We start from the raw sequence: 25,328 nt of genomic DNA, 5'->3' as shown, positions 1-25,328 counted from the left end.
GTCTCGGTTTTCTCATCTGTAAAGTGGGGTTAATACCTACCTCGTTGGTTATGAAGATCACATAAGGGGACATGGGAAGAGCCAGGCACCTAGGACAGTGCCTGGTACAGTAAATGTGGATTCCCTGTCCATCCCTTCCTGCAGAGCTGTGGGAAAACACTCCATAACCTCATAGGGTGTGATGAACTGTCCCTCCCTTTTCTATTCCCAGTTATGGGACTGGAGATCATAAAAACGCCTCTTCCCTGTCTCTTCCTTTTTTCCTTCCTCTCCAAGACAAGGAAGTGGCCGGCTCCCTTCCCTTGTTTCGGAAGGTTTCGCCTCCCAGGACAGCCCATCCCCCGGGTTGCTAAGGTCGGGGGTTGGGGGTGGGGGGAGGAGAGCTGCGTCTCCGGCCTGCGCGGCGCAGTGGGGAGGCGGCAGGGAGGCGATGGGGAGGCGGGCGCAGTCGACCCAAGGGTGGAGAAGGGGGACGGCGAAGGACGCGCGTTCCCGGGCTCGTGACCGCCGGTGGCCCAGGGAGCCGGCGCCTAGACAGCCTCGGAGATGGCAGGCGGCGGGGACCGGCGCGCCGTGGGCACCCTCCACCTGCTGCTGCTGGCGGCTGCCCTGCCCCTGGCTGCCCGGGGGGTCAGCCGAGGCGCCGCAGACTGGACCCAGGAGAAGGTGAGCGGCTGCCGCTGCGCGACTGCACCTGGGCGGCTCGTGCCGCGCGCGCAGGGACCGGGGACCGGGCGACCACACTTTCGCAAGGGGGGTGGGGAGGCAGGCGGAGTCGCCGTCCGCGGCCCAGGCAGCCGTGCCCGCAACGGGCACCCGGAGGAATCGGAGCTCTGCGTCCTCGTCGGGGTGCCTCGCTGGCCTCGGGACTGCTTTGGAGAAGCCTCGGGAGCTGGGTGATGTCACCAGCCTCCCCTCGGCTGCGGTCTGATGCGGGTAGTGATAGGCACAGGAAGTGTGTCTAGCCGGCGGCGGCCGAGCGGGGAGGTGAGGGCTCATCGCCTCGCCGCCGCCCACTCGGGACCCGGGAGGCCAGCGGTCGCGGCGCTCGGCTGGCGCGGGGGTGCCCGGCGCGCCTGGGGGTGTGCCTACTGCTCCCCCACCGCTGCAGCCGCGGACGCCCTTGGGACGCTGGAGTTTCCGTGCAGTCTCGAGACAGACGCGTGTTACCGTTTGCTTTAGGTTTTTTAAGCGGAGCAGCTCTAACCGGAGACCCGCTTCACTTAAAAAAAAATTTTTTTTCCCCTTAAGAGAGTCAATGCAATTGTCAGAGCAATGTATCTGGTTGTAGGTGGAAATTCATATAAGGAACTTAGGAGGCACGCTTCCTCTGCGTGCAGTAAACAGGTTCAAAATTATTTCCTTTTCTTGTGTAACAGTTTTGAAATCATGAAATCGCTAGGAAATTATGCATATGTTAATGATACCGGAGTAAAATGCCCTTAAAAATACTAAGAAAAAGCAGTCCAGGGTTATAAACCTTGACCGCGTTGCTGAGCAGAACTTTTAAATGCTTACAGTATGCTTGTATTTACTGGCACGTTGGGAATACAGGGCACACTGGCGACTGCACGGGCCCTGTGTGGTCACCCGTGGACTCGCACCCCGCCGCGTGCATGTGCAGATGAATAGCCTGCTTGAGTTCTCTGGGTTATGCTTACTTAGCTTCAGACCCCACAATGTGCCCCGACCTACACGTGGAGACCACCAGCCACAGGGAACCTGGTGAGGATGTGGGAAGGCAAACTCAAGAATAACTGCATTATAAGAAAAAATTTCTGTGGGCGTTCAGAAGGAGTAAGGTCCCTTAAGGGACCTTGAATTACACACTTAAATCCTTTCCTTCTTCACTTCATCCTGGGTACCTTCCTGATCAGAAATTGGGAAGGGGGCATTAATAACCGGAATGTGGAGCCACACCAACTGTGTTTTTCTGATACATCTGAATGGGTGAGTAAGTGAGATAGGGAGTATTTGAATGAGCTGTTCTTTAGGCATCATTTGTAGGCAGGGTGTATTTCTAGGGGGGAGAAGGTGTTGGATTCTGGACATGTTTAAAACTAACAAGACTAACTTTTGAGAAAAGTCTTTGAAAGGGTAAATCCCTTTTATGTTTATTTTAAGAAGCTTCTAAATACTGTTCTACTAGGAAACTGGATGCTTTCAAATGGTGTAAGCAAGGGCCAGGGTGGCTCAGTTAGTTAAGCGTCTGACTTCGGCTCAGGTCATGATCTCACCGCTTGTGAGTTCGAGCCCCACGTCGGGCTCTGTGCTGACAGCTCAGAGCCTGGAGCCTGCTTTGGATTCTGTGTCTCCCTCTCTCTCTGCCCCTCCCCTGCTTGCACTCTGTCTCTCTCTCTCAAAAATATAAATAAACATTAAAAAAAAAAGAGTACATTCAAATGGTGTGAGCAAATGACAAGATTAACCATGACGGTTCTCAGTTTCTGGTTCCTTCCTCCCTTACTCGGTAGGCCTACATAAAGTCCTTCAGATGTCCAGTATAGCTTGTGGCCTGGGAAGTGAGTTGGTCCAAATAGAAACACATGCCTTCCTGCTATATATGGCATTTAACTATTTTAATCACTGAGGTGTGCCCTTGGTACAATGGTCTGCCAAAATGTGAGGTACAGTAAAGAAAACATTGATTCCAGGGGCGCCTGGGTGGCGCAGTCGGTTAAGCGTCCGACTTCAGCCAGGTCACGATCTCGCGGTCCGTGAGTTCGAGCCCCGCGTCAGGCTCTGGGCTGATGGCTCAGAGCCTGGAGCCTGTTTCCGATTCTGTGTCTCCCTCTCTAGACTCTGTCCCTCCCCCGTTCATGCTCTGTCTCTCTCTGTCCCAAAAATCAATAAACGTTGAAAAAAAAAAAATTAAAAAAAAAAAAGAAAACATTGATTCTGAAATCTGTTTCCTTTGCTTTGAAGTAAAGGCGTGTCTCTTTCAGTGGCATCTACTACATAAAACAGTTCAACCCTACTTGGTGGTTGAGTTCGGGGGACTGTGATTGGGTTGTTTGAAACCTGCAAACATTTTCCCATAGAGGCAGTAGTATAAATGGTTAGATTCTCAGGTGGGCCCACAGGTGTATATTTAGAGGCATTGGCATCTGGGTTCCGGGACGCTCATGTATAACCATCTCGCTTGAACCTCACAGTGCCCCTGGGAGGAGAGAAGTTTCATCCCCAATTTATAAGTGAGGACACTTGACTATGGCTACACCAGCGAACTGAAGAGCCTTCATCTTTCTTCTTCCACTCTCTTCTCCAAGGTAGATGAGTCCTGGTTGAGGGTACAGGGAACAGTGTCCAGGGAGTGAAGGAGGGTGGGGCTGGTGGGAGGGTTGGGGGGACCAGAGGGAGAGCTTATTTCTCTTTTCCTGGGTCAGAGTGGATCCTAAATGGAATTCCAGAATAGATTGTTTCTTTCTGGAACCTTCTCTCCCTATTTAGCCCCTTTCCGGATCTCCCTCATGGAGCTTAAAGGTTAATTATCTGGGGCTTGGGCCTTATTCCAAAACTACTTCTCTGGAATCCTGTCCCATCCTAGATCCCCAATCCTATTTCTTTGCTACAGACCCCTTCCTTTGGTACAACTTTGTCAACTGACTGTTAAAAGGAATCTTGTTAGATTAGTCCTCCCTTAGGTGTGGAAGATGAATGGCTGTTAGGAAAGTTGCAATTTTTTTTTTTTTAAAGGAAGCTGTTAGTTAAAAAGTATGACTTCTATTGAAGTCTCCCCATTATAAAGTTAACATGTGCTCATTTTAGAAAACCAGGAAAATACAGAAAAGTATACTAAAAAGAAAACTGTTGTGACCATAATCCCACATTTGGAGATGATTGCTGTTAACTGTTTTGATGTTTTGATTCCTAGTGTCTCTCTCTCTCTCTCTCTCTCTCTCTCTCATTCTCCCCTACCTCCTGTTTCTCCTTCCCTCTTTCTTTCTATAGATATATATCATATTTATATGTACACACATACACATGTATATATGTGTGTATTTTTATTTATAGAAATGGACAACAATTATATCAATCTCGTAGGTTTTTGTGAGAATTGAGCTAGCCATCTAAAGCACTTAGCACAGTGCTGCCATGTGGTAAATGCTCAATAAACACTAATTATTTATTTTTAAAATAACACATGTGAATACTTATTTCTCACTAGGGATTATGCTCCATATATGGTTTCATATTTTAGTATGTCGCTTAAAAGTATGCGTGTTACCTTGAACCAATAAAACCCATTGAAAGCATCACTTGATAATTGCAAAATCATCAGCATTCCATAATTTGCCTATCCTTTTATTGTTGGACATTTAGCTTGTTTCCAAACTTTCTCCATCATAAAGTTGGGACTCCGTGTATTGGTAGAATCTTCCTTTATTATAACAAGGGTGACATAGAAAATTTCAAGTCATATTGGATGTGGAGGGGCAGAGTTTTTGAAGCAAGGCAAGACATACAGGAGGGTTGGCCTCACCTAGGGGTTCTCCTCCATGGTCATCTCTGGCAAGCTGCTACTGCTGTCTTCAGCACTTCACACTTTTGCTTCTGGAGTCACACATATTCTGAGTGTTTAGGGTTCCCCTCTTCCATGGTTTTAAAAGCTCTTAGGCATTCTCCCATCTACCCACCATGATTCTTAGGGAAGCAACAATGGAGACTCCAAGTCAGGGGACGGGGCGGTCAGTGATAGGCTGGGTGTTGGTAGGGGAAGAAAGGCAAAATATGCCATTTTTTAGTTTCTACCACCTGATAGGTGAGTACTCTGACATCCTTACAGATAGGTAAACCTTTCCTTGTCACAGCTAGTAAGCCAGGGTCCTGGGATTTGACTCTGAATTGTCGTTTCAAAGCCTACATTGCTTTTCTTTTAGCTAGAGGGCTCATTGCATTCAAAGAAGGCAGAACTTTACCTTATTCGGTTCTCAACTTCTCCACAACTGCATTTGTCATGCCAGGGGCTTCGGACACACTGGAAGGGTGTCTGTAAATGCTGGCTGGGTTGAATTTACTGGTAAACACAGGAGTTAACCTGAGTGTTGTCTGGGAGACACTCAGATGGGATGGGAACTAGAATTGAAATCACTGGGCTTCTGTAATGATCTCCCTTTAATTCAATGGCTTGGGACCTCAGATCCCCCTGCAAGCTGGGCCAGTGCTACAAATTATGTAATTAAAACCCTCTTTGGCCTAGCATCATGTGATTAGCCTAGAGGAGATGTTTCAGGATATCTGGTTCACACTTTTTTAGCTGAAAGGTTCTTGTCACCCAAAGCAGACTTATTGTCCTTTCTGCCTGGCTGAAAAGACAAAGCAGGGGCTGTAATAGAGACTCATTCCTCTGAGAATGCCTATACTAAAGAAACTTGTCGATGTGCCTTTTAATTGAAATAATCCTAGACTAATTGGGGGTTTGCATTTAGCACTAGGCTCAACACTGTTTTTGCCTCATTTACTTTTCTCATGTCCAGCCCACACTTTCTGTCCAGGTTTCTCCTCTCTTTCCTTCCTCTGATCTCTGCAGAGATTTTTATGTTTATTGGGTTCTGGGAGAAAGGCTTAAGCATTTTTTGGTGCTGTTTCTCAACTATATTTCATGTAGGATATCTGCTACAGCTAGTGATGCTGGAGGGTTATTTATTTTGTTCCTGCTTTTCCTCAAATCTCTTAAGAACTCTCTAGAGTCTCCATAAACTGCCCATTTTAACATGAGCTTGATTTCCTCCCGCTGTGGACGTGCAGTGAAGGACCTTGTCCACGGTGACCAGGTAGGCTCTGGGATAGAGTAATGGACACTAAACAGAAAAGGAGTCACTGGTCAGACAGCCTTCCCGACACAACAGTTCTTGGTTATCGCAGAGACTGCCCCGGGCCAAACCAACTCTAAAGCATCACAAGCACTGACTGTTAGAAATTTAAAAAGAGCAAAGACCACAAAACTTGAATCATAGCACTTCCTGGCCCTTTGCAGTAGGTAGCTTCTTGTTTTCCTGTTTTTATGATTGCTTGTACATTTAACTGACTTGATATGTATAATGCCCATTTTACTTTATTATTCTATAAGCATCGTCTTAGTGAAGACAATTTGAGAGAGGTAGTTCCTCTGTCAATTCCTTATTTGATGAGTTCACCCAATATTTCTCGAGTTCTCAATATGCCCAGGGCACTGTGTGGACCTGGGAAGACTAGAAAGTAAAGATAGTTCCCGCCCTCATGGAGCTGATATCCAATATGAAATTAGATGTTAAACAAGTAAACACACAAGAAAGGGGTCTCCAAATTATAACCTGAGTTAGGTGAAGAGAGAGGGAAGAGCCTGCAAGCCAGAAACCACCGCAGAGGCAAAAGCCTCAACAGGTCAGAGTCTCACACTGCTTTGGGACCTGAATGGAGGCCAGGGTGAGTGAAGCATGGTGCCCTGGGGGCGAGTGGCCCTGCCTGGGGGCGGTGAGGCAGCAGGAGAGACCAGACAGGCTCCTGTTGGCCTGGTTAAGTAGTAATTAACCATAGAAACCATCCCACTTCTTGCCTCCAGGTTCTTCTTTGCCCTTTTCACATTTCTGTTGTTTTGTCTGTTAGCTTCAGCTTTCTACTTCAAAGTGCTGAGAGTTAACATAAGGACTGAGATCCTGAACGTACCAGGGAATTGAAAGGCTGAGGTGACAAATTTATGAAGTATATTTAAAGATGTATTATCAGTAAACAAAGATAAACCTTAAGATGTTTGGGCACAGCATCCACATTTGGGAGTAATTGGAGGTTCATAGATGAGGCAGGGAGGCAGAGCAGAAGGGCATGGGAGGGGGAATCCATGGAACCCGGATCTTTTCATGGACTTACCTGGAGCTCTCCTATGACCTTGGGAAAATCATCTGCTCTCTAAGAAAAACTCAGTTTCCACTGACATAAATTCAGGAGGTTGGACTAAATCATCTCCAAGTGTCTTTCCAGCTCTAAATTCTATATCTCTTTCATGTATGATAGAAGGTAATAGAATGAAAAGTTATTGAATGTTTACTATGGTGGCTTATATATGTTAGCTCACGTAATTATAATTACTCTAGGAAGTAGGTGTTATTACCTCCACTTTACAGATGAGGAAGTTGAGCCTTAATGAGGTTAAGTAACCCACCAGAATCACACCTCGTGAGTGGTGGGGGGCTGAGTTGAGAGGGTCTGTCTGAACCCACAGCCCATGTTCTCTGCATGATCACACTGGAGAGTAATGTTGAGACATAGCAAAGTGTAGATGAGTATAAGTAATTGGCAATTAGCATTCTTTAATTCCAGAGTTTCTCACCAGCCACTTGGAGAGGAAATACCTATGTGATTACTGGGACATATTTAACCAACACTGGTGCCGGAAAGAACTGTGAAGAAGAAAAGGCTCCTTCAGTTTCTGTTTTGCATTCTGAAGAACTGAATATCCTATATGACCTTCATCATTCCCCTTAGGGCAGAAATCAGCTGATCAATCACTCACTTACCTAGGGGAGGAGTAACACATTCCATTGCTGAGTGCCTGATAAACACGCAATGAATGGATGATTCATCATTACTAGTGTCACAAGAAAATACAGTGTGTGTAAGGTTATATCTGAAGTACAAATTTGAGGGGCACCTGTGTGCCTCAGTTGGTTGAGCGATCAACTCTTGATTTTGGCTCAGGTCATGATTCCAGGGTCGTGGGATGGAGCGCTGCATTGGGCTCTGTGCTGCCAGCACAGAGTCTGGTTGGGATTCTCCCTCTCCCTCTGCCCCTCCTCTGCTTTCACATTGAGTGTGTGTGTGTGTGTGTGTGTGTGTGCACCCTCTCTCTCTCTCGAAAAATATATGTATATACATTAAAAAAAGCAAATTTAATTTTTATGTTTATTTAGCTCTTTAAGGTTAATTCAGCTAATATGTAAATGTTTCTATGAATGTGAGTGTTAATAGAATTTTACAATAATTTTAAGGGAAGATAAAAAGTGTACTATTTAGCGGGTTATAGAATCATCAAACTCTGGCTGAAAGGAATTTCAATGATCATCTAGTTTAGAGCTCTACAACGAAAATATATGATGAGAAGTACATAAGTAATTTTAGGTTTTCTTCTTTTTTAAGTTTATTTATTTATTTTGAGAGAATGAGAGAAGGGGGGGGGAAAGGCAGAGAGAGGGAGAGAGAGAGAATCCCAAGCAGGTTCTGCACTGTCAGCGTGGAGCCCAATGTGGGGCTCAAACCCACGAGGTGTGAGATCATGACCTGAGCTGAAACCAAGAGTTGGACGCTTAACTGACTGAGCCACCCAGGTGCCCCCATTTTCTTTTTAAAATAAGCTGCCAAAACAGTTAGTTTAACTTTCTAGATGTAATGGGCCAATTTGAAAGTTGAGTAGTTTAACTTACTTTATGGCATAAGACCTATCTCTTTAGTTTGAGATTCAAAAGAAATAGTTTTCTATTGCAAATGTCTCAGGATAAGTCCTGACCGTGTTATGAAATGATAGCCAGTTAAATGATGTTATTTAATCCTCAGAATTATCACCAACCAGCCATTTTGAATTCATCGTCTCTTCGACAAGTTGCAGAAGGCACCAGTATTTCAGCAATGTGGCAAAATGACTTACGACCGTTGCTGATAGAGCGATACCCGGGATCCCCTGGAAGCTATGCGGCTCGCCAGGTGAGGACGCGGCACACAAACCTGGAGGTTGCTGAACACTTTGCTTGCACGTGGGAGATAATATTATGTCCCAAGTTCTGAGTTGTCTGATATTCAGATCTCTCATCTCATCATATCATCCACCAAAATAAGCAACTCAAAAAACCAAACAACTGAGAGTAAATGTCTGTTCTGAACTGAGTGATACATGTTCATCTAAATCAATTTAGGTGTGAAATCTCTGTTGGGGTACAACATGAGATAGGGTACTAAGTGTTCAGCTCTTGGTCATTTTTATAATACACCCCCAGGCACCCCAGCACGTTTTCTTGGACCCTAACCACCCAACGTCACTAGCCCTAAGCAGTCCTTAACTGACAGTTTCTGGCCAAGAGTGGGTTTTCTGTCCTATGAGGCCTTCATTCCTCTTGGAAAATTGTATTCTCCCTGGAGGGCAAGTCAAGATCAGTTATAAGCTACTTTCTCCAGTGCAGTGTTTCTCAAACTTCTGATTCTGATCCATGTTAAAAAAAAAAATAGAAAAGTTAAAAAAACTTACATTTTGTGCACACAAATATAAAAATAGATTTAACTGACACCAAAGTTTCATGAAAAAAACCCCGCACTCTTATTACCTGCATTACCTGTGATTTGCTCTGATATTGTTAATTCTACTTTACTAGTTTGTTCTGTATTGTTTTTTTTTTAATACTGGTCATGACCCAGTAAACTGATTTCGAGATTCACTGATTTTACCACTGCAGTTTGAAAGACACTGCTATAGAGGGTAAATTATACCATAGCTGGGCTAGACCTTGTGTCTCTGCCTCCTTAGTGCCAGTCTTCCTAAGGAATCTGATATCCCACCTCTGAATGAATGTTTTTCAAAATAGCCGCATTTCAAGGGGCAGCTCAGGAAAGAATGGGGAGAGACTGACCCCTCAAATCCTCCTCTGAGAGTACTCCATCTGCCTCACTCTCCAGGCAAAAGACCTTGGCACCCCACTTCTGTGACAGAGTGACATCTGCAAGGTCCAGCAACACAGCCATTGTATATGACTCTGTACCCAGTATATGACTCTGCCTCTGACGTCCAACCCAGATAGCCATTGTCTGCTGCCCCATTAGGCTCCTGTCTTCCAACCAAGCACCTGTTTCTCCTAAGGAATTAGATGGTGGAGACCCAAAGAGTGCCTTAGTTCTTTCTAACCTTTGGGCGGGGCGAGGTATAATAATGATGATGGCTGACTTTCATGGAGCACTGTTTTTTGAAGTCAGGTACTTTATGGAGTTCTTCGCATGGACTTTTGCATTCAGTCCTCACAACCATGCTGTCGTGTGGGTACTATTATTATCCTAGTGCTACAGATCAAAAGGCCTGAGGTTTAGGTATATGAGTTAACTTGTTCAAGGTTATACACATAATAGTGATGAGACCAGAATTTGGACCCAACTCAGCTTGACTTCACAATCCTATCACTGAAAAGCGGTGACTGGGGCGAACCAGTGTGTGCTCATAAACGTCTCCAGCTCTGGCTCTTCTCTTGCCTAAGTTGGAGAGTGAGATACATACCTCTCATTTCAGTGATATTCCTGGACTTCATCTCCCAAGTATTTTCTTTTTTTTTCTTAAGTTTATTTTTTATTTATTTTGAGAGAGAGCAAGTACAAGCCAGGGAGGGGCAGAGAGAGAGAGAGAGAGAGGGAGAGAGAGAGAATCCCAAGCAGGTTCCATGCTGTCCGCGCAGAGCCTGACATGGGGCTCGATCTCACAAATCATGAGATCATAACCTGAGCCGAAATCAAGAATTGGAAGCTTAACCTACTGAGCTACCCAGGTGTCCTGAAAATCACCAGGATTGCTGTCTAAGCTGTGGAAAGAGAGGGATTTCTACTTTAGATGATGAGGTGGGGACACTTGGGTGGCTCAGTCGGTTAAGAGTCTGACTTCAGCTCAGTTTATGATCTCATAGTTTGTGGGCTCGAGCCCCGTGTTGGGCTCTGCAGAGCTGTGCTGCTTGGGATTCTCTCTCTCTCTTTCTCTCTCTCTCTTTCTCTCTCTCAAAATAAACTTAAAAAACTGAGGTAGGGGTGCCTGGGCGTCTCAGTTGGTTAAGCATCCGACTTCAGATCAGGGCATGATATCCTAGCTCCTAGCCCCGATGCCCAACATTGGACTCCGTGCTGACATGAAGAGCCTCCTTGGGATTCTCTCTCTCTTCCTCTCTGCCCCTTCTCCATTCAAGTTCTCTCTCTCAAAATAAATAAACTTAAAAAAAAAAAAAGATGAGGTAGATGACACTTGGGTTCTGATGAGGGAATTACACACTAATGCACTCAGTTTGACCTGTCACTCAGAACTAAATCCAAACAAGAATGGTGGAAAATCTGCTTTTTTCCTGAGGCCTTTTGGAGCATTGGATTCGATGTTTTATAATTTATGGCGTTTCAGGGTTGTAGCTAGAGAAGACTCTCAAATCTAAAGATACGTGGACTTGGTATAAAGTTGGTTATTGAACTGACCTGTGCAGTTGATGATAAAGATGTGCATTGCAATGGATTCTTTTTCAAAGAATAATATGAGAACGATGTCCCAGAGTCTCCATTTTTACTGCCTCTCATCACGGAGCCTAAAGACGCCTATTGGATTTTTAGAAGTTTTATTTTTTTAGGAGATAATTTATTTGTAGAATAAATAATTTGAAGGCATGAAATTTTGGGGTTTTTTGGTCATTTCTATCTGAGATAGGAATAAAAAAAATAACTAAAAAATCAGGATGATGACATCTTCGTAAGGAGGAGCAAGCCAGAAACTTTGTCTAAAAGAGGCAAGCTACAAACTGTAGGGTTAAAATCCCCTGTAGATGCACAGTACACGTGAGAAGTGGCAGCTGGCCTTCTTTAGCCCAAGGTGGGGCTGTCCCTGAGTGGAGGGCCCCGTGTGGAGAGCACTCAGCATGGAGCCTGGGAGACCAACATGTCTAAGAAGGAGGAGGTACCTGAGGTCCCCCGTGTCAGGAATCAGCATCCTGAGAATGACATGTTTGTAAACTTGGGACAAACATTGTAGAATCTGCTTCCTCCAAACAAACCTGGGCTGCTAATGTTATTGTTTCTTGGAACCTGGAAATAAGAATTTAAGTGAAATTAAATTAGACCCAGGGTCATTCACTAATGTTAACCTACAATGCCTGGGGCCTTCGCTCCTGGAAGTAGAATGTCATATTTATGTCTGACTTTCTCTTCCTCTCTCACTCTCTCTCCTCGCCTCCACCTTTATCTTTGTATCCTTTTCTTTTTGGCTCTACTCAATGTCCGTCTATCTCTGTGTTCATCTCTCTCTCTCTATCCATCCAACTCTTTCTCTCTGTCTCTTTCTCCCTTCCCCATCCAAAAAATAAATCTAGAATAGTCCAAAATACAATCTATATTCTGAACTGCCCTTTGCACTCCTGGCAGGCCTGGGTTCTTGCTACTTAGTTTCAGGAAGCACTCCCTACCTGGTTTCAGGGCATTCTAGTGAGCAGAGCGGTGGTTTGGGGAGCCCACTCTAGAGAATTGCAGTGGGAACTTGCAGACTAAGCTTGAAAGCCAAAGGCACAACAAGGGATATTGGTGACCTAATGAGATTATGGAGCCAATATGATTGTTTATAAAGAAATTCGTTGCTAAGATAATTAAAAAAAAATTTACACTGAGTAAAAAAAAAAGATTCCTTCAGAGAGGACTCTTTTGGGGACATTTGCTGAGGCTTTTGTGGATTTGAGTGTCAACATAAGATATCAGAAATTATGTCCACAACTTATTTAGTAGTTGAGAAATGAGTTTGTGTGTGAGACTTCAGCTGAATGAAGCTAACAGATACATATTTTTAAATCTCAGTTCATTTCTGTAAGCATACGGGCCGCTATTGATTTGGAATCGTTCATCATCTGGATGCCAGATGTTCTGGAATATACGCCTGTTTTTTGTTTTTTTTTTTAAAGATGACCCCTTTATGGAAAAATTTCTCTTCCCTAAAGTCTGGGAATAACTTATTTTCATATTCTGTGGAAAGCCGATCTTGGATGCGCAGTGATTTGTCTCTATTCAAGCTCCCCAAGCTTGATATCATATAATTTTATTGTTCTCATTGAGAATAACTTACTAGTTAGAATCAGCCCATAGTTAGCAATAGCCTACTGTGAGCAAAGCCCAGTATTAAGAATTGTGGATGAAAACAAAGTGAATGAGATACGAATGACGATTTCTTTTAATTATTTGAAAGGTTATTAACATTTCTTTTTATTATTTGGAAAGAGAACTTGTGAACTTGTAATACAAAAGGTAAGGGACTGTGTACACATGCCATTGTGGCCAAAGTCCGCGTCACTGCAGAAAGCAGGGAATGAGTATCAGGGAACCGTTTGTTTATTTGGCTTTTACAGAATTGAATGGGGAATCAGTGTCCTCGTTCTGGTTTGGTTATTTTCCTGGAAGCTTCCTGCCACAGTTTTTCCAAAGCCTTTGCCTACGTGTCTTGTCACATTAGTTATGACAGGCCATACAAGAGTTGGCTAGGCTAGAAAATCTTGTATTTCCTTGGGGGTGGGGGAAAAACAACCAAAAACCAAGCCTCGATTCTTTTCCAGTGATTATGAGTTATATGTTTGTCACCTCACGGTCCTTCCCTACTGGATATTCACGGTGCAACAAATTGCCAGTCCTGTTGATGGTTAGTTTGTCGTCTGACTTTTTTAAAAGATCCTTTAAGGCACACTTACAAAGATGTACACAATATTTCAACATAAAATAAAATAAATGAAACCTAGTTGAGAAACATGAGGTGAAGGAGAAATGAAGGCAGGAAAGGGCAAATGGAACAGTAGTGACCTCACCATAACTTGTCACACCATGAAGTCTAGACTCTGAAGGAAGACACGGCCAGTCTCAGAAGTGGTGTTTCTTTTCCATCTGCTTCCTATCAGCCACTGTGTGATTCATTAGTTCCCAGGTGATGAGGAGAGATAGGAAAACAGATTCTTCTTTATGTTTACCGTTTGTAGTGGGGTCTGAACTCGCCTTTGGTGCCGAGGAAAACTACTTGATGTGTCATTATGGTTCAGAGTTGTTTATTGATTCTTAAAATGGGCGGGACCTCAGATATCTCCCAGAAATCCCCTTGTGGGACATTATACCATCAGAATCTTTTGTTAGCGTACATTACAATTTGAAGTATTTGCTGAACTTGGGGCACATGCTGTGCTCTTGGGAGAAAAGAGTTACCATTTGCAGTTCTTGCTCTCAAAGAACTTAGGGTAGAAGTTGAGATCTGTAGGACCTCGGTGTATCTGACTTCTCAAAATGCCTTCTCAGCCTCCTAGAAGTATTGAAAGTGGACTGTAATACATACTGAACTGGTCTCTGTCTCCTGACATGTAGAAATGACCCCGATGGTATTGTTAAATACCAGCAGGGGTCGGAATAATGTATAGATTCTATTCCTATAAAAACATGTACCCCTTTGCCAAATACATGTTTGTGTGCTAGTATATGTATATATAAACATTAAGGATGGTGTGGAAAGATATACATCAGACTATTAACATCAGTTAATACCAACAGTGCGTTGGGATTGCTTGGCAGGGGTATGGTTAAGGGAGAGGGAGAGGGAGAGGGAGAGGGAGAGGGAGAGGGATAGCTTTTCTTTTAATCACCCTTGCTATTAACTCTATAACCACGTATTGCATTTTTAACTTGAAAGACATCACATAAATTTATATATATATATGTATATATGTATATATATATATATATATATATATATATATATACATACATACAGTGAACCAATGGAAACTGTCTAGATCTGAAATTTTGGTTTTTGTTTTGATCAGCACATCATGCAGAGAATTCAAAGACTTCAAGCCGACTGGGTCTTGGAAATAGACACCTTCTTGAGTCAGACACCCTATGGGTACCGATCTTTCTCAAATATCATCAGCACCCTCAATCCCACCGCTAAACGACACCTGGTCCTCGCCTGTCACTACGACTCCAAGTATTTTCCCCCTTGGGACAACAGGGTGTTTGTGGGAGCCACTGACTCAGCAGTGCCATGCGCGATGTTGTTGGAGCTTGCCCGGGCTTTAGACAAGCAACTCCTTTCCTTGAAGGTATTTGTTTCTGTCTCGAAGATTCTGGGAATAAAACGCAGAGTGAATTCTAGAATCCTTGGGGGAGTAAGAAGGCCATTTAGAAATGTAGACTTTCAGTACATTTTGTAATAATTTGTTGCAAAAAGACATGAGGTTGAATGAATATTAATTGGAAGATTACACTATTTGAAATGTCAACCATGGACGATAAACCTAGGATACATGACAGTGAATTTATTCAGTGGCACTTAATTGCTTAATTTTGCATGCACATTAAATTAAATGCAACATTTCTTTGCAAAAAATGAAGAGGGTGGATGGTTGGTACAGGCATATGTATGAGAACTATGTTTATTTCTTCTTGTTCACGTAGCCATGAAACATCACAACCTCCTAATCTGAGAGGTGTGGCTCTTGAGTTGGGGGGAAAGGGTTGATTGAAAAGTGCTTCTGAAGTAGAGAGTGGGTTTTTCAGACATATCAAGATGAAAAACTTGGAGCAGAAATGCATTATTGTTATTATCTGTGAATCTCGGCTCAATTTTATGTAGCATAGCAGAGCTTTTGTACGTTCTCAGCTCAAAATACTTCTGGGACTCTCAGATGCTATTTCAGTCTCTGTGTTCTGAAGGGTACATTGGAAAAAAGTGCTAACCTAGATGAAGACATTTTGTTCAGATATCACTCATAACCAAGTAAACACAACAAAGCGAAAACAAAAAACTTTGTTCGCAGGCAGCAAATGCATTTTTCTCCCTCAGAGTTTTATGAAGAGGCCAGCCTTTGCTACAATGGGAGTAAAGTAGTAAAAGGTTTATCTTGTAATGGAAGGAATAGAGATATTTGGTTCTGTTTTTTTTTTTTTTTTTGCTGGATATGCTGAACTTGAAAGCAAGAATTGTTTGTAACCTCTCAGTATCCTTTTCACTATTTTTTTTTAGTTTGTTTTGTTTTGTTTCCTGAACCTTCTATAATGTCTTTGTCCCATCCTCTGTCCTGCTTTTAACTAGTACCCTTCCCAGCAATTGGGTGAGGGAGTTCAGAAGCTGATATAAAAAGTTTAATTTTCCATGTTTACATTCTAAGGACATTAAATGAAAGGCACAGTCTGTATAGTGGGTGTGTTTTCTCTGGAGCTCATACCTGCTTATAGTGACCAGAAACAGAAAGGGCCAAATGGGTTGTTAGGTGGACATCCTCATTAAAACACACACAGACACACACAGACACACACACACACACACACACACACACACATTCTCTCTCCTTTTTTTTTTTTTTTTTAAAGTTTATTCATTTTTCAGAGACAGAGCACGAGTAGGGGAGGGGCAGGGAGAGAGGGAAACACAGAATCCGAAGCAGACTCCAGGCTCTGAGCTGTCAGCACAGAGCCCGACGCGGGGCTCGAACTCACGAACCGTGAGATCATGACCTGCGCCGAAGTCAGATGCTTAACCGACCGAGCCACCCAGGCGCTCCACACATTCTCTTAATTATTCTTTCTCATAGAAGTAACAGTGATGTGGGCATTTAAAAAAAATGGATCATGTTTGATGGAAACATGAAGAGTATGAGATTCATTTTTCCAGGGGTACTTTAACTAAATTTGTATTAAGGTGTTGTTGGAAGCTCTTCAGCTGTCATGGATTGGGTACGTGGGAGTGGAATGTGACCTGGCTGAGGATGGCAGAATAGTCTGGATTATTGTCCCAACTGCGTGCACCCCTCCAGGAATAAGATTACAGTTATGCATTCCCATCTTTTCCCTTGTAACCCTGCTGTGCCTTCCCACTGTAGCAGGTGGTACGTTCTCATTCCTTGACTCCGGACTTGGTTATGTGACCTGTCCTGGCCAATGGGATGCTAGTGGATGTGATACCAGCAGAGGCTGGGAATGAGCTTGCACAATTGGGTTTGCTGTCTTGTGCCGTTGCCGCCACCAGAAGGGCACGCCCTGGCTGGCCTGCCAGTCCCAGGGGGAGGATATGACGTGTGGAGCCCAGCCAACCTTCATGACTGCATGGTGAGGCAGAACTCCTGCAACCAGCCTAGATCAATAGTCCTCCAGCTGACCTACAGACCTGGGAGGACACATGAGTGTTGTGTTAAGCCACTTGAGTTTGGGGTGGGTTTGTACACCCTCTTATTGTGGCATTAGCTGATGCAACCTTGGATGGGGAAAGCCTGCAGATAATTCACCTGCTACGTTGACACTGGTAACTAGATTTATCACATTACCATGAAAGACTGAAAGACCCTCACAAACCAGATTTTCCTAGCTCCAAGGTTCTAGACTGAGTTACCAAAAATGGAAGACCACAAGTTATTTTCCTGCTAATCCTGAAAAGAAGCAAAAAGAGCAAAGTGCCTCACAGGACTCAGGATCACTGTCTACACGGTCTACTCCTGTCTTAGCGATCAGACGCTCGGAGGACGGAAAGTGAGTCGTTGCGCTGACCTCTGAAGTCACTCAGCTGTTGAAATTTCAGGGAGGCATCTGAACCTTCAAGCCTGTAGAATGTGAAAACTGCTTTTGTTTCTGCCCCGACATGAGCAGAATGTCTGTGGTACTGGGCAGTCTTATTCTGTGCTGGTGTTTCGTTATTATGCTGTTTGATTTGGAACTACAACTTTGCAACCAGTTGGCAATATTAAAACAATTGCAATGACTAGCATACAAAGATAACTTAGTTTTCAGACGATAAAGACATTTTTTTCCATCTTAGGAAATCACCCTAAAACAATCAGGAAAATTCCATCTTTTTTTTTTTTTTTAATTTTTTTTTCAACGTTTTTTATTTATTTTGGGGACAGAGAGAGACAGAGCATGAACGGGGGAGGGGCAGAGAGAGAGGGAGACACAGAATCGGAAACAGGCTCCAGGCTCCGAGCCATCAGCCCAGAGCCCGATGCGGGGCTCGAACTCACGGACCGCGAGATCGTGACCTGGCCGAAGTCGGACGCTTAACCGACTGCGCCACCCAGGCGCCCTGAAAATTCCATCTTTGAAGAAACTAGGGAACATGTGTTAATGGGAACCACAATATGAAGACAGAAGGTAAATGGAGAATGACATACCTAAGTAGAGAGAAGTCACAGCCTCCAGAGCGAGGAGGAAATGGAAAAGCCAGTGGTTCCTTGACAAAATCCTGGAGTGGCTCAGGGATCGGTGGAGATAGTGAGGCCGGGGGCTGGGGAGGGGAGTGTTTGTTAGTCTGCACAAGGACCAGTTGGTATATAGATTCCCACCCCATCTCTGGCAGATGGGTGAGTATGCCACCAGTAGCCTTGCAGGAGAGGACAGGATAATTTTTCTGGAGACACTGAACCAGGGGGGTTCTGGATGTGGGGACACCAGATACAGAGGAGGATAGGAATGAAGTTTCCCATGGAAGCCAAGGAGATTAGGTGAAAATCTGCGCATTGAGCAGTGAGGTCCCCAGCCTTCCCCTGTTTTCAGCATGAGAAAGCCAGCACGCAGCTTATGCCCCTCAGAGAGCAAACCGGATGCTCCTTCTCTGGGGAGTGTGAACTACCTCATGAAAAAGACCCAAGATCTGGAGGTGCTCAGTGGAAAACACCCAACTGGGCACCAGATTGCCCTGCGCTGAAGCCAACCAATCTGTCTCTGACCAGTGTTTTAGTATCTTATTCTCTGATATGAATGAACACAAAGGACGGCCAGACATTTGAGGACAGTCTCCAGCATGAAGGAAAGAGTAGACCAATACGAACAATACGAAAAATGAACTCAGAGTAAATAGAGCGTAAGGAGCAGGAGGTAACTTAAAGGGACACTGTTTTAAATATCTTTAGAGAGATAAGAGGAGAAGGTACGTCCATAAAAGATTAGGGAGATGTCAGATTCAGTTCGGTCTGATGGGAGCATGTCCCCCAGTGCTGTCCTGAGGTGCAGAGACCAAATGGTTGTGTATCTTTCTTCAGCGAGGTCCGGCTGCGTGCAGGCACAGAGTAGGCAGAGAGCTGGGCTAGAGGTTATATTTTCGCCGTGTGAGTTTGGCCAAGGCAGAGAGAGGCCAGGGAGCTGAGCATGTATGCAAGGGAGTGGTTAGAATGATTGGCTGTGGAATTTAAGGTGAATATGGAGGGAAGTGAGGACTTCATGGGAGTGAAGGACTGTGAACAGGTGAAGGATTCAATAGATCAGGGATTTCAGTGGGGCTGAAGGACTGTGGGGGTTAAGGTACCAGAAGGACTAATCTGAAAAGGGTGAGCGGACAGTGAAAGGTATAAAATCGATCAGAATCTTCCTGACCCTTCTAAGTTCTGCTTGAATCCTGGCTCATAAAGTCTTCCTTGACACCCCAGGGATCTGACCTGTCTTTCTATCCAGTTCCCACAAAAGTTTTGGTGTTCCATTTGTGACCCTTGGCACGTGTTGTCCATGTTGTTTTATCTTTCCTAACCCAGCTGAAGTGTAGGCTCTTTCAAAAGAGAGGCTGTAATTATTATTCTTTGTGTCCCTGTTGCATTCCTAAGGTGCATCCTTGAGCCTAGATTCAATGAAAAAGTTGCAGACTCAATTAAGGTGGGCAGCAAGGACAATGTGCAGTTGTTTCGGGTTCCGTTCCCTGGGATGCACACTGACGTGGAGTTTAGCATTTAGGTCATTCCTAAGGGAGTGGCCCTGGTTTAACACCCGCAGCAGGGAGGGGAGAGAAATGGGATTAGGCAGAGGCAGAAGTCAATCCACCATGCAGGTTCAACAACAGGCTCAGCCAACCTTGGGGAGCTCTGGAGGTGGAGTGGCCCCATAGAGCCTCCAGGACCTGCTTAGATCAGTCATTGGATATAGGACACCCCTATGGCTGAGGCAATCTCTAAAAGAACTAATAGCCGAAGACCTGTGGACAGCTCTCTTGGTAGCAGGGGCAACATATCCTTCTGGAAGGGAACTGGGTGGGTGTCTCTGTGTCTGCCATGACAGTTTCATAGTTTCTAAGTTCTCTAAGGAGTAAGAAAAAAATATAAGACTTCTATTTTCAGAGGGAGTAGGAGAAAGTGAGACTTACACGGGTGAAGACCATGGGGAATGGGATGACTTTTGGAGGCGAAGTGGTACAAAATACATTTTGGCATATTCTCACCTGCTTTGGTATCTTCCTTTTCTTCATGGCATATCTGTGTTTTTTGCCCAGTTAATAAGAACGTATGCTATTTTTTAAACCCTCACAGTATTTTTGCTATCTTTTTACTATTCTTTTTACCAGAATGTTTCAGACTCCAAGCCAGATCTCTCACTCCAGCTGATTTTCTTTGATGGGGAAGAGGCTTTTCTTCATTGGTCTCCTCGAGATTCTCTGTATGGATCTCGGCACTTAGCTCCCAAGATGGCATCGACACCGCACCCACCTGGAGCAAAAGACACCAACCAACTGCACGGCATGGTCAGTCCTGGGAATTTTCATGGTGCTGCAGCTGTGGGCTCTGTGTCAAAGGAAGCCAAACCCAAAGCCAATTAAAGACCTAAAAATGCCACGGCATTCTTGGAACAGAGCGTTCATTATAGAACATTCTTTGGCAGGCATTGGGCTTTTGAGGAATCCCAGAGCTGCAAAGAATGATTCTGGGTTAGAAGTTACGTTTGACTGAGCTTAATTAAAATGACGTAAAAAATTAGATTAAGGAAACATCCCAGGTTCAGTTCGGTCCAATGGGAGCACATTCCCTGGTTCTGTATAGAGATGGTGAGAGCAAATCCCTTCTTTGAAGCTTCTCTACAAAGCCTGAGGAGGCTTGGGTCTTGGGAACTGGAGGGGGAGTGAGACATGGTATAGGGATGGGAGTGAAGGATTTCCTTGGTGGCTTCAAAGTGTTATAATGACTCCAAATGTGTAGGGGACATTGTGTTGGACGTGTCTGTTTTGGTGTAATATTGTTGCCATGGGGATGGAAACATTTGTGATGCTGCCTTAATATCCTGTTCTTATTATCAAGTAATTAGTGCAGCACACAGCCCCATTTTTATTCCATTTCTGGGCACATACCTCACTGCTAGTCCCTCACTCCACCTTTGAATTCTCTTCCTATCCTGATTCTCTTCCCATATTTGACCTTCACTTGGTCTTATGTCCTCACTAACCCCAGTTGGGAACTTCATGCTACTCTTGAGACTTCTTGCTTCCCTGTGCTTTCATCCATCCCTGTGCTGTGAACTGAAAGTCTATTTCTAACTCCTTCCATTCATCCTTGTCCTTTGCCATATCACTGACCTTCACCCTGTGAGTCCAACTGGCCACATTAAGTGTCCTCTGTGGCTCTAACACATCATGTTGGCATTGTCTCCATCCTGTTATCTGTTGGCACCTTATAATGGGTCAGGGGAATATGGTTGGCACCTCGTTCATCCCTTTGGACCAAGTGGCTAAAAAGCGTTCAGAAGAGGAGGAGAGAGACCTGATTGATCAGTAGGAAGAACAAAGTTATTTATTTATGAGTCCAAATCTATGAATCCGTAGTGATGGTGAAGACTATTTTCTTCCCGGGGGGCGGGGAGGGACCTCTTAGTAGCTTATCATGCTTTGTAAACATACTCTTATTTCAAACAAACCTATTTTCCCCTCCAAGAATATATTTGATCATCATCCATAAGTTAATAGATCTTATGTCTTTAGAATCATAAACTCTGCAAGTATTTATGTACTGTGGGTCAGGACCTGTGCTACATATCTACCCACATGTTGTCTCACTGATATAAATCAGGAGTTCTTAATGTGGGAAGTAGTCTTCAGGGAGTCTTCAAGCCTGCTGCTGTTTTATGGCTCAAATAAGAAACCCTGGGGCAATGATGGAGGCTTATCGTCAGGAGACACCTTTAAAGACCAGCAAGTTTGAGCTTCTGGTTTGATGGAAAAGGAAATGGAGATCCAGAGACAGAAGGTCACAGAGCTCATAGTCAAGAAGTTTTTCCAAGATGCTGCCTTGAGGAGTAAATAGTTACTACCCAAGTGCTTTCCTATACGCAGCTGTAGCATTGCAGACTAAGAATATAAGGACTAATTCGAATGGAAGAGATGATCAGACAGGCTTGGAATCCTATTTGAAAATAAAGATAAACATTCTTTTTTAATCGGTAAAATGTTATGTAAATGTTCTCTTTCTAATGTATCTTGAGTGATATCCTTCTGGGGTTACAGACACAATCTACACTTTGCCATTTGTCTATATTGCATAAGCAAGATTTTTTAAAGTTCTTCAAAATGATTAGTTTACAATGTTATTAAACCTTTTGTTCATTTATACAGCTCTCTAGGTTATTCTCAATTGTTGAAGTGCAGTTAGTTTTGACTGGTTTTTTTTTTCTCCCATTGGTGGATCTGAAACGTGTTTTGGTGACAGTGATTAAACAATGTTATTTTCTCCCTTAGGATTTGTTGGTCTTATTGGATTTAATTGGAGCTCCCAACCCAACATTTCCCAATTTTTTCCCAAACTCTGCCAGATGGTTTGATAGACTTGAAGCAATTGGTAAGCACCACTGTCACTAAAAGTCAACTTAGTTCCTTCCTACGCACCAAACTACATTTTAAAATTCAAAAGTTATGATTTAAATATGTGATTTGAAGATGTGATGTACTTCGCTGGCTTTTTTTCTCACTTTGATGATTATTAGTTTATTGTTCCTATTTATTTTTTTTAGTAGGCTCCTTTATTTTCCTGCATGAGACTGCATTTGGAAATGGAAACATACAGTGCTACATTTAATATTTGCACATCCCTAGCAATGGTTTGAAACTATTTTCCCAGAGTCCTGTTTGCAGCATATGGAATGCATGTCTAGGGAAAACCAGTCAGCAAAGCATGCTGGCTAATGATGAATGTTATGTCTTTATGATACCAAAAGATGTTCTTTAATTTTTCTTTCTCTTTTTTTTATCTCTGTCTTTGTCATCTTTTATTTCCTGCCTTATTCAGACACGATTTCCCTTTAAATCTAGAACAATCTCTATTTTCTAAGGAAGTAAGAGATCAGGATGCAAGAGAAAGCCAAGATCCTTCAAAAGTCATTTTAGAGACAGGTTAGTGTCAATTAAACGAGAGTAGACTAGTCCAGACCAGGTCAAGCCAGGCCAGGCAAAGAAACAAAATATCTATAGCTCAAGACAGAGGCATAGGGCTTGAAGAAGGAAAAGGGGAATAGCTTCTTCCCTTCATACCTCCACTATCCCTTCCTACTCCATAACACGTACACACACACACACACACACACACCAATAAAAAAAAAAAAGGCAATTGGCCTCAGGGAGAGATGAAGTAGATGAGATAGATCTTTATGATAAAATCCAAGCCAGAAGGCCTGCTTTTGAGGCAAGTGCTTCAGACTAGGAATTCCTTAAGAACTGTATGGACTTCCTGGAGCAGGATAGAATTGTATTCTTTATAAGCAGCGAGAAAAACACTGCCATCTCATTCATACTTTTGCTGTGAGTTCAGAATTTGCCAATATCCAAATCTAGAATATTATAAGAGAAACTTTGAACGGAGTCTCAGGTAAACCTATGTATCCCACCCCCACCCCTCATCCCCGCCCGCCGCCATTTTCCTCTGGTTTTCTCATTGTCTATTCCTCTCCATTGTCCTACTTGGTATCTACCTCTAAGGAGGTTCTCACCTGTAATGTTAGAGCCACGTGTGACTCTTCTCTCCTTGAACTACTACTGAACGTCCACACCCAAGTTGAGCCTAGGTGTTTACTGTCATGGCTGTAGTTGTGCCCACTGCTGTAATTTGTTTAAAAAATGATGACCACATGTGCCAAGAGTTCAAAGTCCTTATGCATTCTGAGTATTGATCAGATAAGAACAGATAATCATCTGCTGTCTATCACCTGCAGAACAAGAACTCCACAAATTAGGTTTGCTCAAGGATCACTCGTGGGAGAGGTGGTATTTCCAGAATTACGGTTATGGAGGTGTGATTCAGGATGACCATATCCCATTTTTAAGAAGAGGTAATGTGTATATATATATGTGTGTGTGTGTGTGTGTGTGTGTGTGTGTACATGTGCGTGCATATATGTATTTTTTACTTATTTTATATTTATTGTCTTTTGTGTGTATTTGCAACAATCTAGAAGGATGAGGAGCCACTACATTTAATTTCTTGATAAATTAAATCATCTACTAAGCATCTTATGGTTTCTATTTTTTCATGAAAGTCATTCCAAATCCTTGAGCCTCCACCCTCATTCTAGAATATTTATAAAAGCTCATATTCCACTGACCTTGCCTTCTCATTCACAGAGTAAGACAATATTCTTACAGTTTGTGTACTCTGGTGTTTTTTGCTTAATAGAGAAGCAATATCCTTGATGTCGATGGTGGAAGTCTAAATCAACTCAAGGATTCTTGCCATGGCCTCCCAGTTGGTCTCTAGCTTTTGCTTTTGCTTCCCTATACTTTACATAGGAGCTAGAGTTATCTTTAAAAATGTAAATCAAATTTTGTTTCTTCCCTGCTTTCAAGCTCTGGTGGCTTGCCATCATATAGAATAAGACTGAAAGTCTTTACCATGACCTACAAGGGCCTTCATTTTCTGACTCTGTTCTTCTCCAACATCTCTTTCTGCTTTTCTCTCTGATTATTGCTCTGATCCAGCCACATTGTGTTCCTGCTGTTCCTCAAGCAGGCCAAGCACACTCCCACCTCAGGACCTTTGCACTTGCGAATAGTGCCACCTGGAATGTTCATCCCCAGATCTTTGCGCAGCTTGCTTTCTCCTTTGTTGCATGTCTCTAGTTAAAGGTTAGATTCTCAAAGAAGTCTTCCCTGACTTTAAATACATATTTCTTGGCCCAGCTGTCTGCCCCTCATTTTCTATTACCTTATCTTGTTTTATTATTCTTTAGAATCTTTATCATTTTCTAAAATTATTTTTATATTTGTTTCCTTGCTTCTTTCTTTACTGGAATGTAGGCTCCGTATGAGCAGGGCTTGGTCTTTTCACTGATGAAATCTCAATTCCTAGAATAGGGACTGGTACATGGGAGGTGCTTTATAATTATTTACTGAATTAATGAACATTTGTTTAATGGCCAAATGACTTTGGAGTGAAAGGGTAAGATACAAGGAGGTACACAGGAAATGATGGGTTATCAGCTGTCTTTAAATGGTACAGAGCTCCCACTCAGACTTGCGCTTGAAGAATGGTACTCTCTTCTTTACTCACTGGAAATAAGCACTTAATTACAAGTTGGTTCTTTCTTTTTAGGTGTTCCAGTTCTGCATCTGATACCATCACCTTTCCCTGAAGTCTGGCACACCATGGATGACAATGAAGAAAATTTGGATGAAACAACCGTTGACAATCTAAACAAAATCCTACAAGTCTTTGTGTTAGAGTATCTTCATTTGTAATTATCCTGTCTTAACTTTATGGTAATCGTATCTAGTTTCACATTCAGAAGTCAAGGCACAACCTAAAATATTCTTACTCCAGGCAAAGGCCATGTGGAACCTCCCATCCTATAGTTTCATTCTGTAGGTGTCTTTGTGATCAATAAACCCTAGATTTACATCA

The 25,328-nt window shown here is 43.3% G+C and overlaps 1 protein-coding gene across 2 annotated transcripts; it reads left to right on the top strand.

Moving 5' to 3' along the window:
• The first annotated feature begins 441 nt into the window (after positions 1–441).
• Positions 442–25,328, top strand: QPCT (glutaminyl-peptide cyclotransferase). 2 transcript variants are annotated; one of them, XM_049652288.1, is made up of 7 exons: positions 443–666; positions 8,527–8,673; positions 14,529–14,807; positions 20,021–20,197; positions 22,178–22,277; positions 23,644–23,760; positions 25,020–25,328. In XM_049652288.1, exons 1-7 carry the CDS (start codon positions 547–549, stop codon positions 25,163–25,165), a joined length of 1,086 nt encoding a protein of 361 aa, XP_049508245.1. In that variant the 5' UTR covers positions 443–546; the 3' UTR covers positions 25,166–25,328. The 2 variants fall into 2 exon arrangements, with proteins under 2 accessions (XP_049508247.1, XP_049508245.1); XM_049652290.1 differs by lacking the exon at positions 14,529–14,807 and having other exon boundaries at positions 442–666.

This window comes from Panthera uncia (assembly GCF_023721935.1).
Source record: "Panthera uncia isolate 11264 chromosome A3 unlocalized genomic scaffold, Puncia_PCG_1.0 HiC_scaffold_12, whole genome shotgun sequence".
Taxonomy (NCBI): domain Eukaryota; kingdom Metazoa; phylum Chordata; class Mammalia; order Carnivora; family Felidae; genus Panthera; species Panthera uncia.
This window is presented reverse-complemented; position numbering and strand designations above follow the sequence as displayed.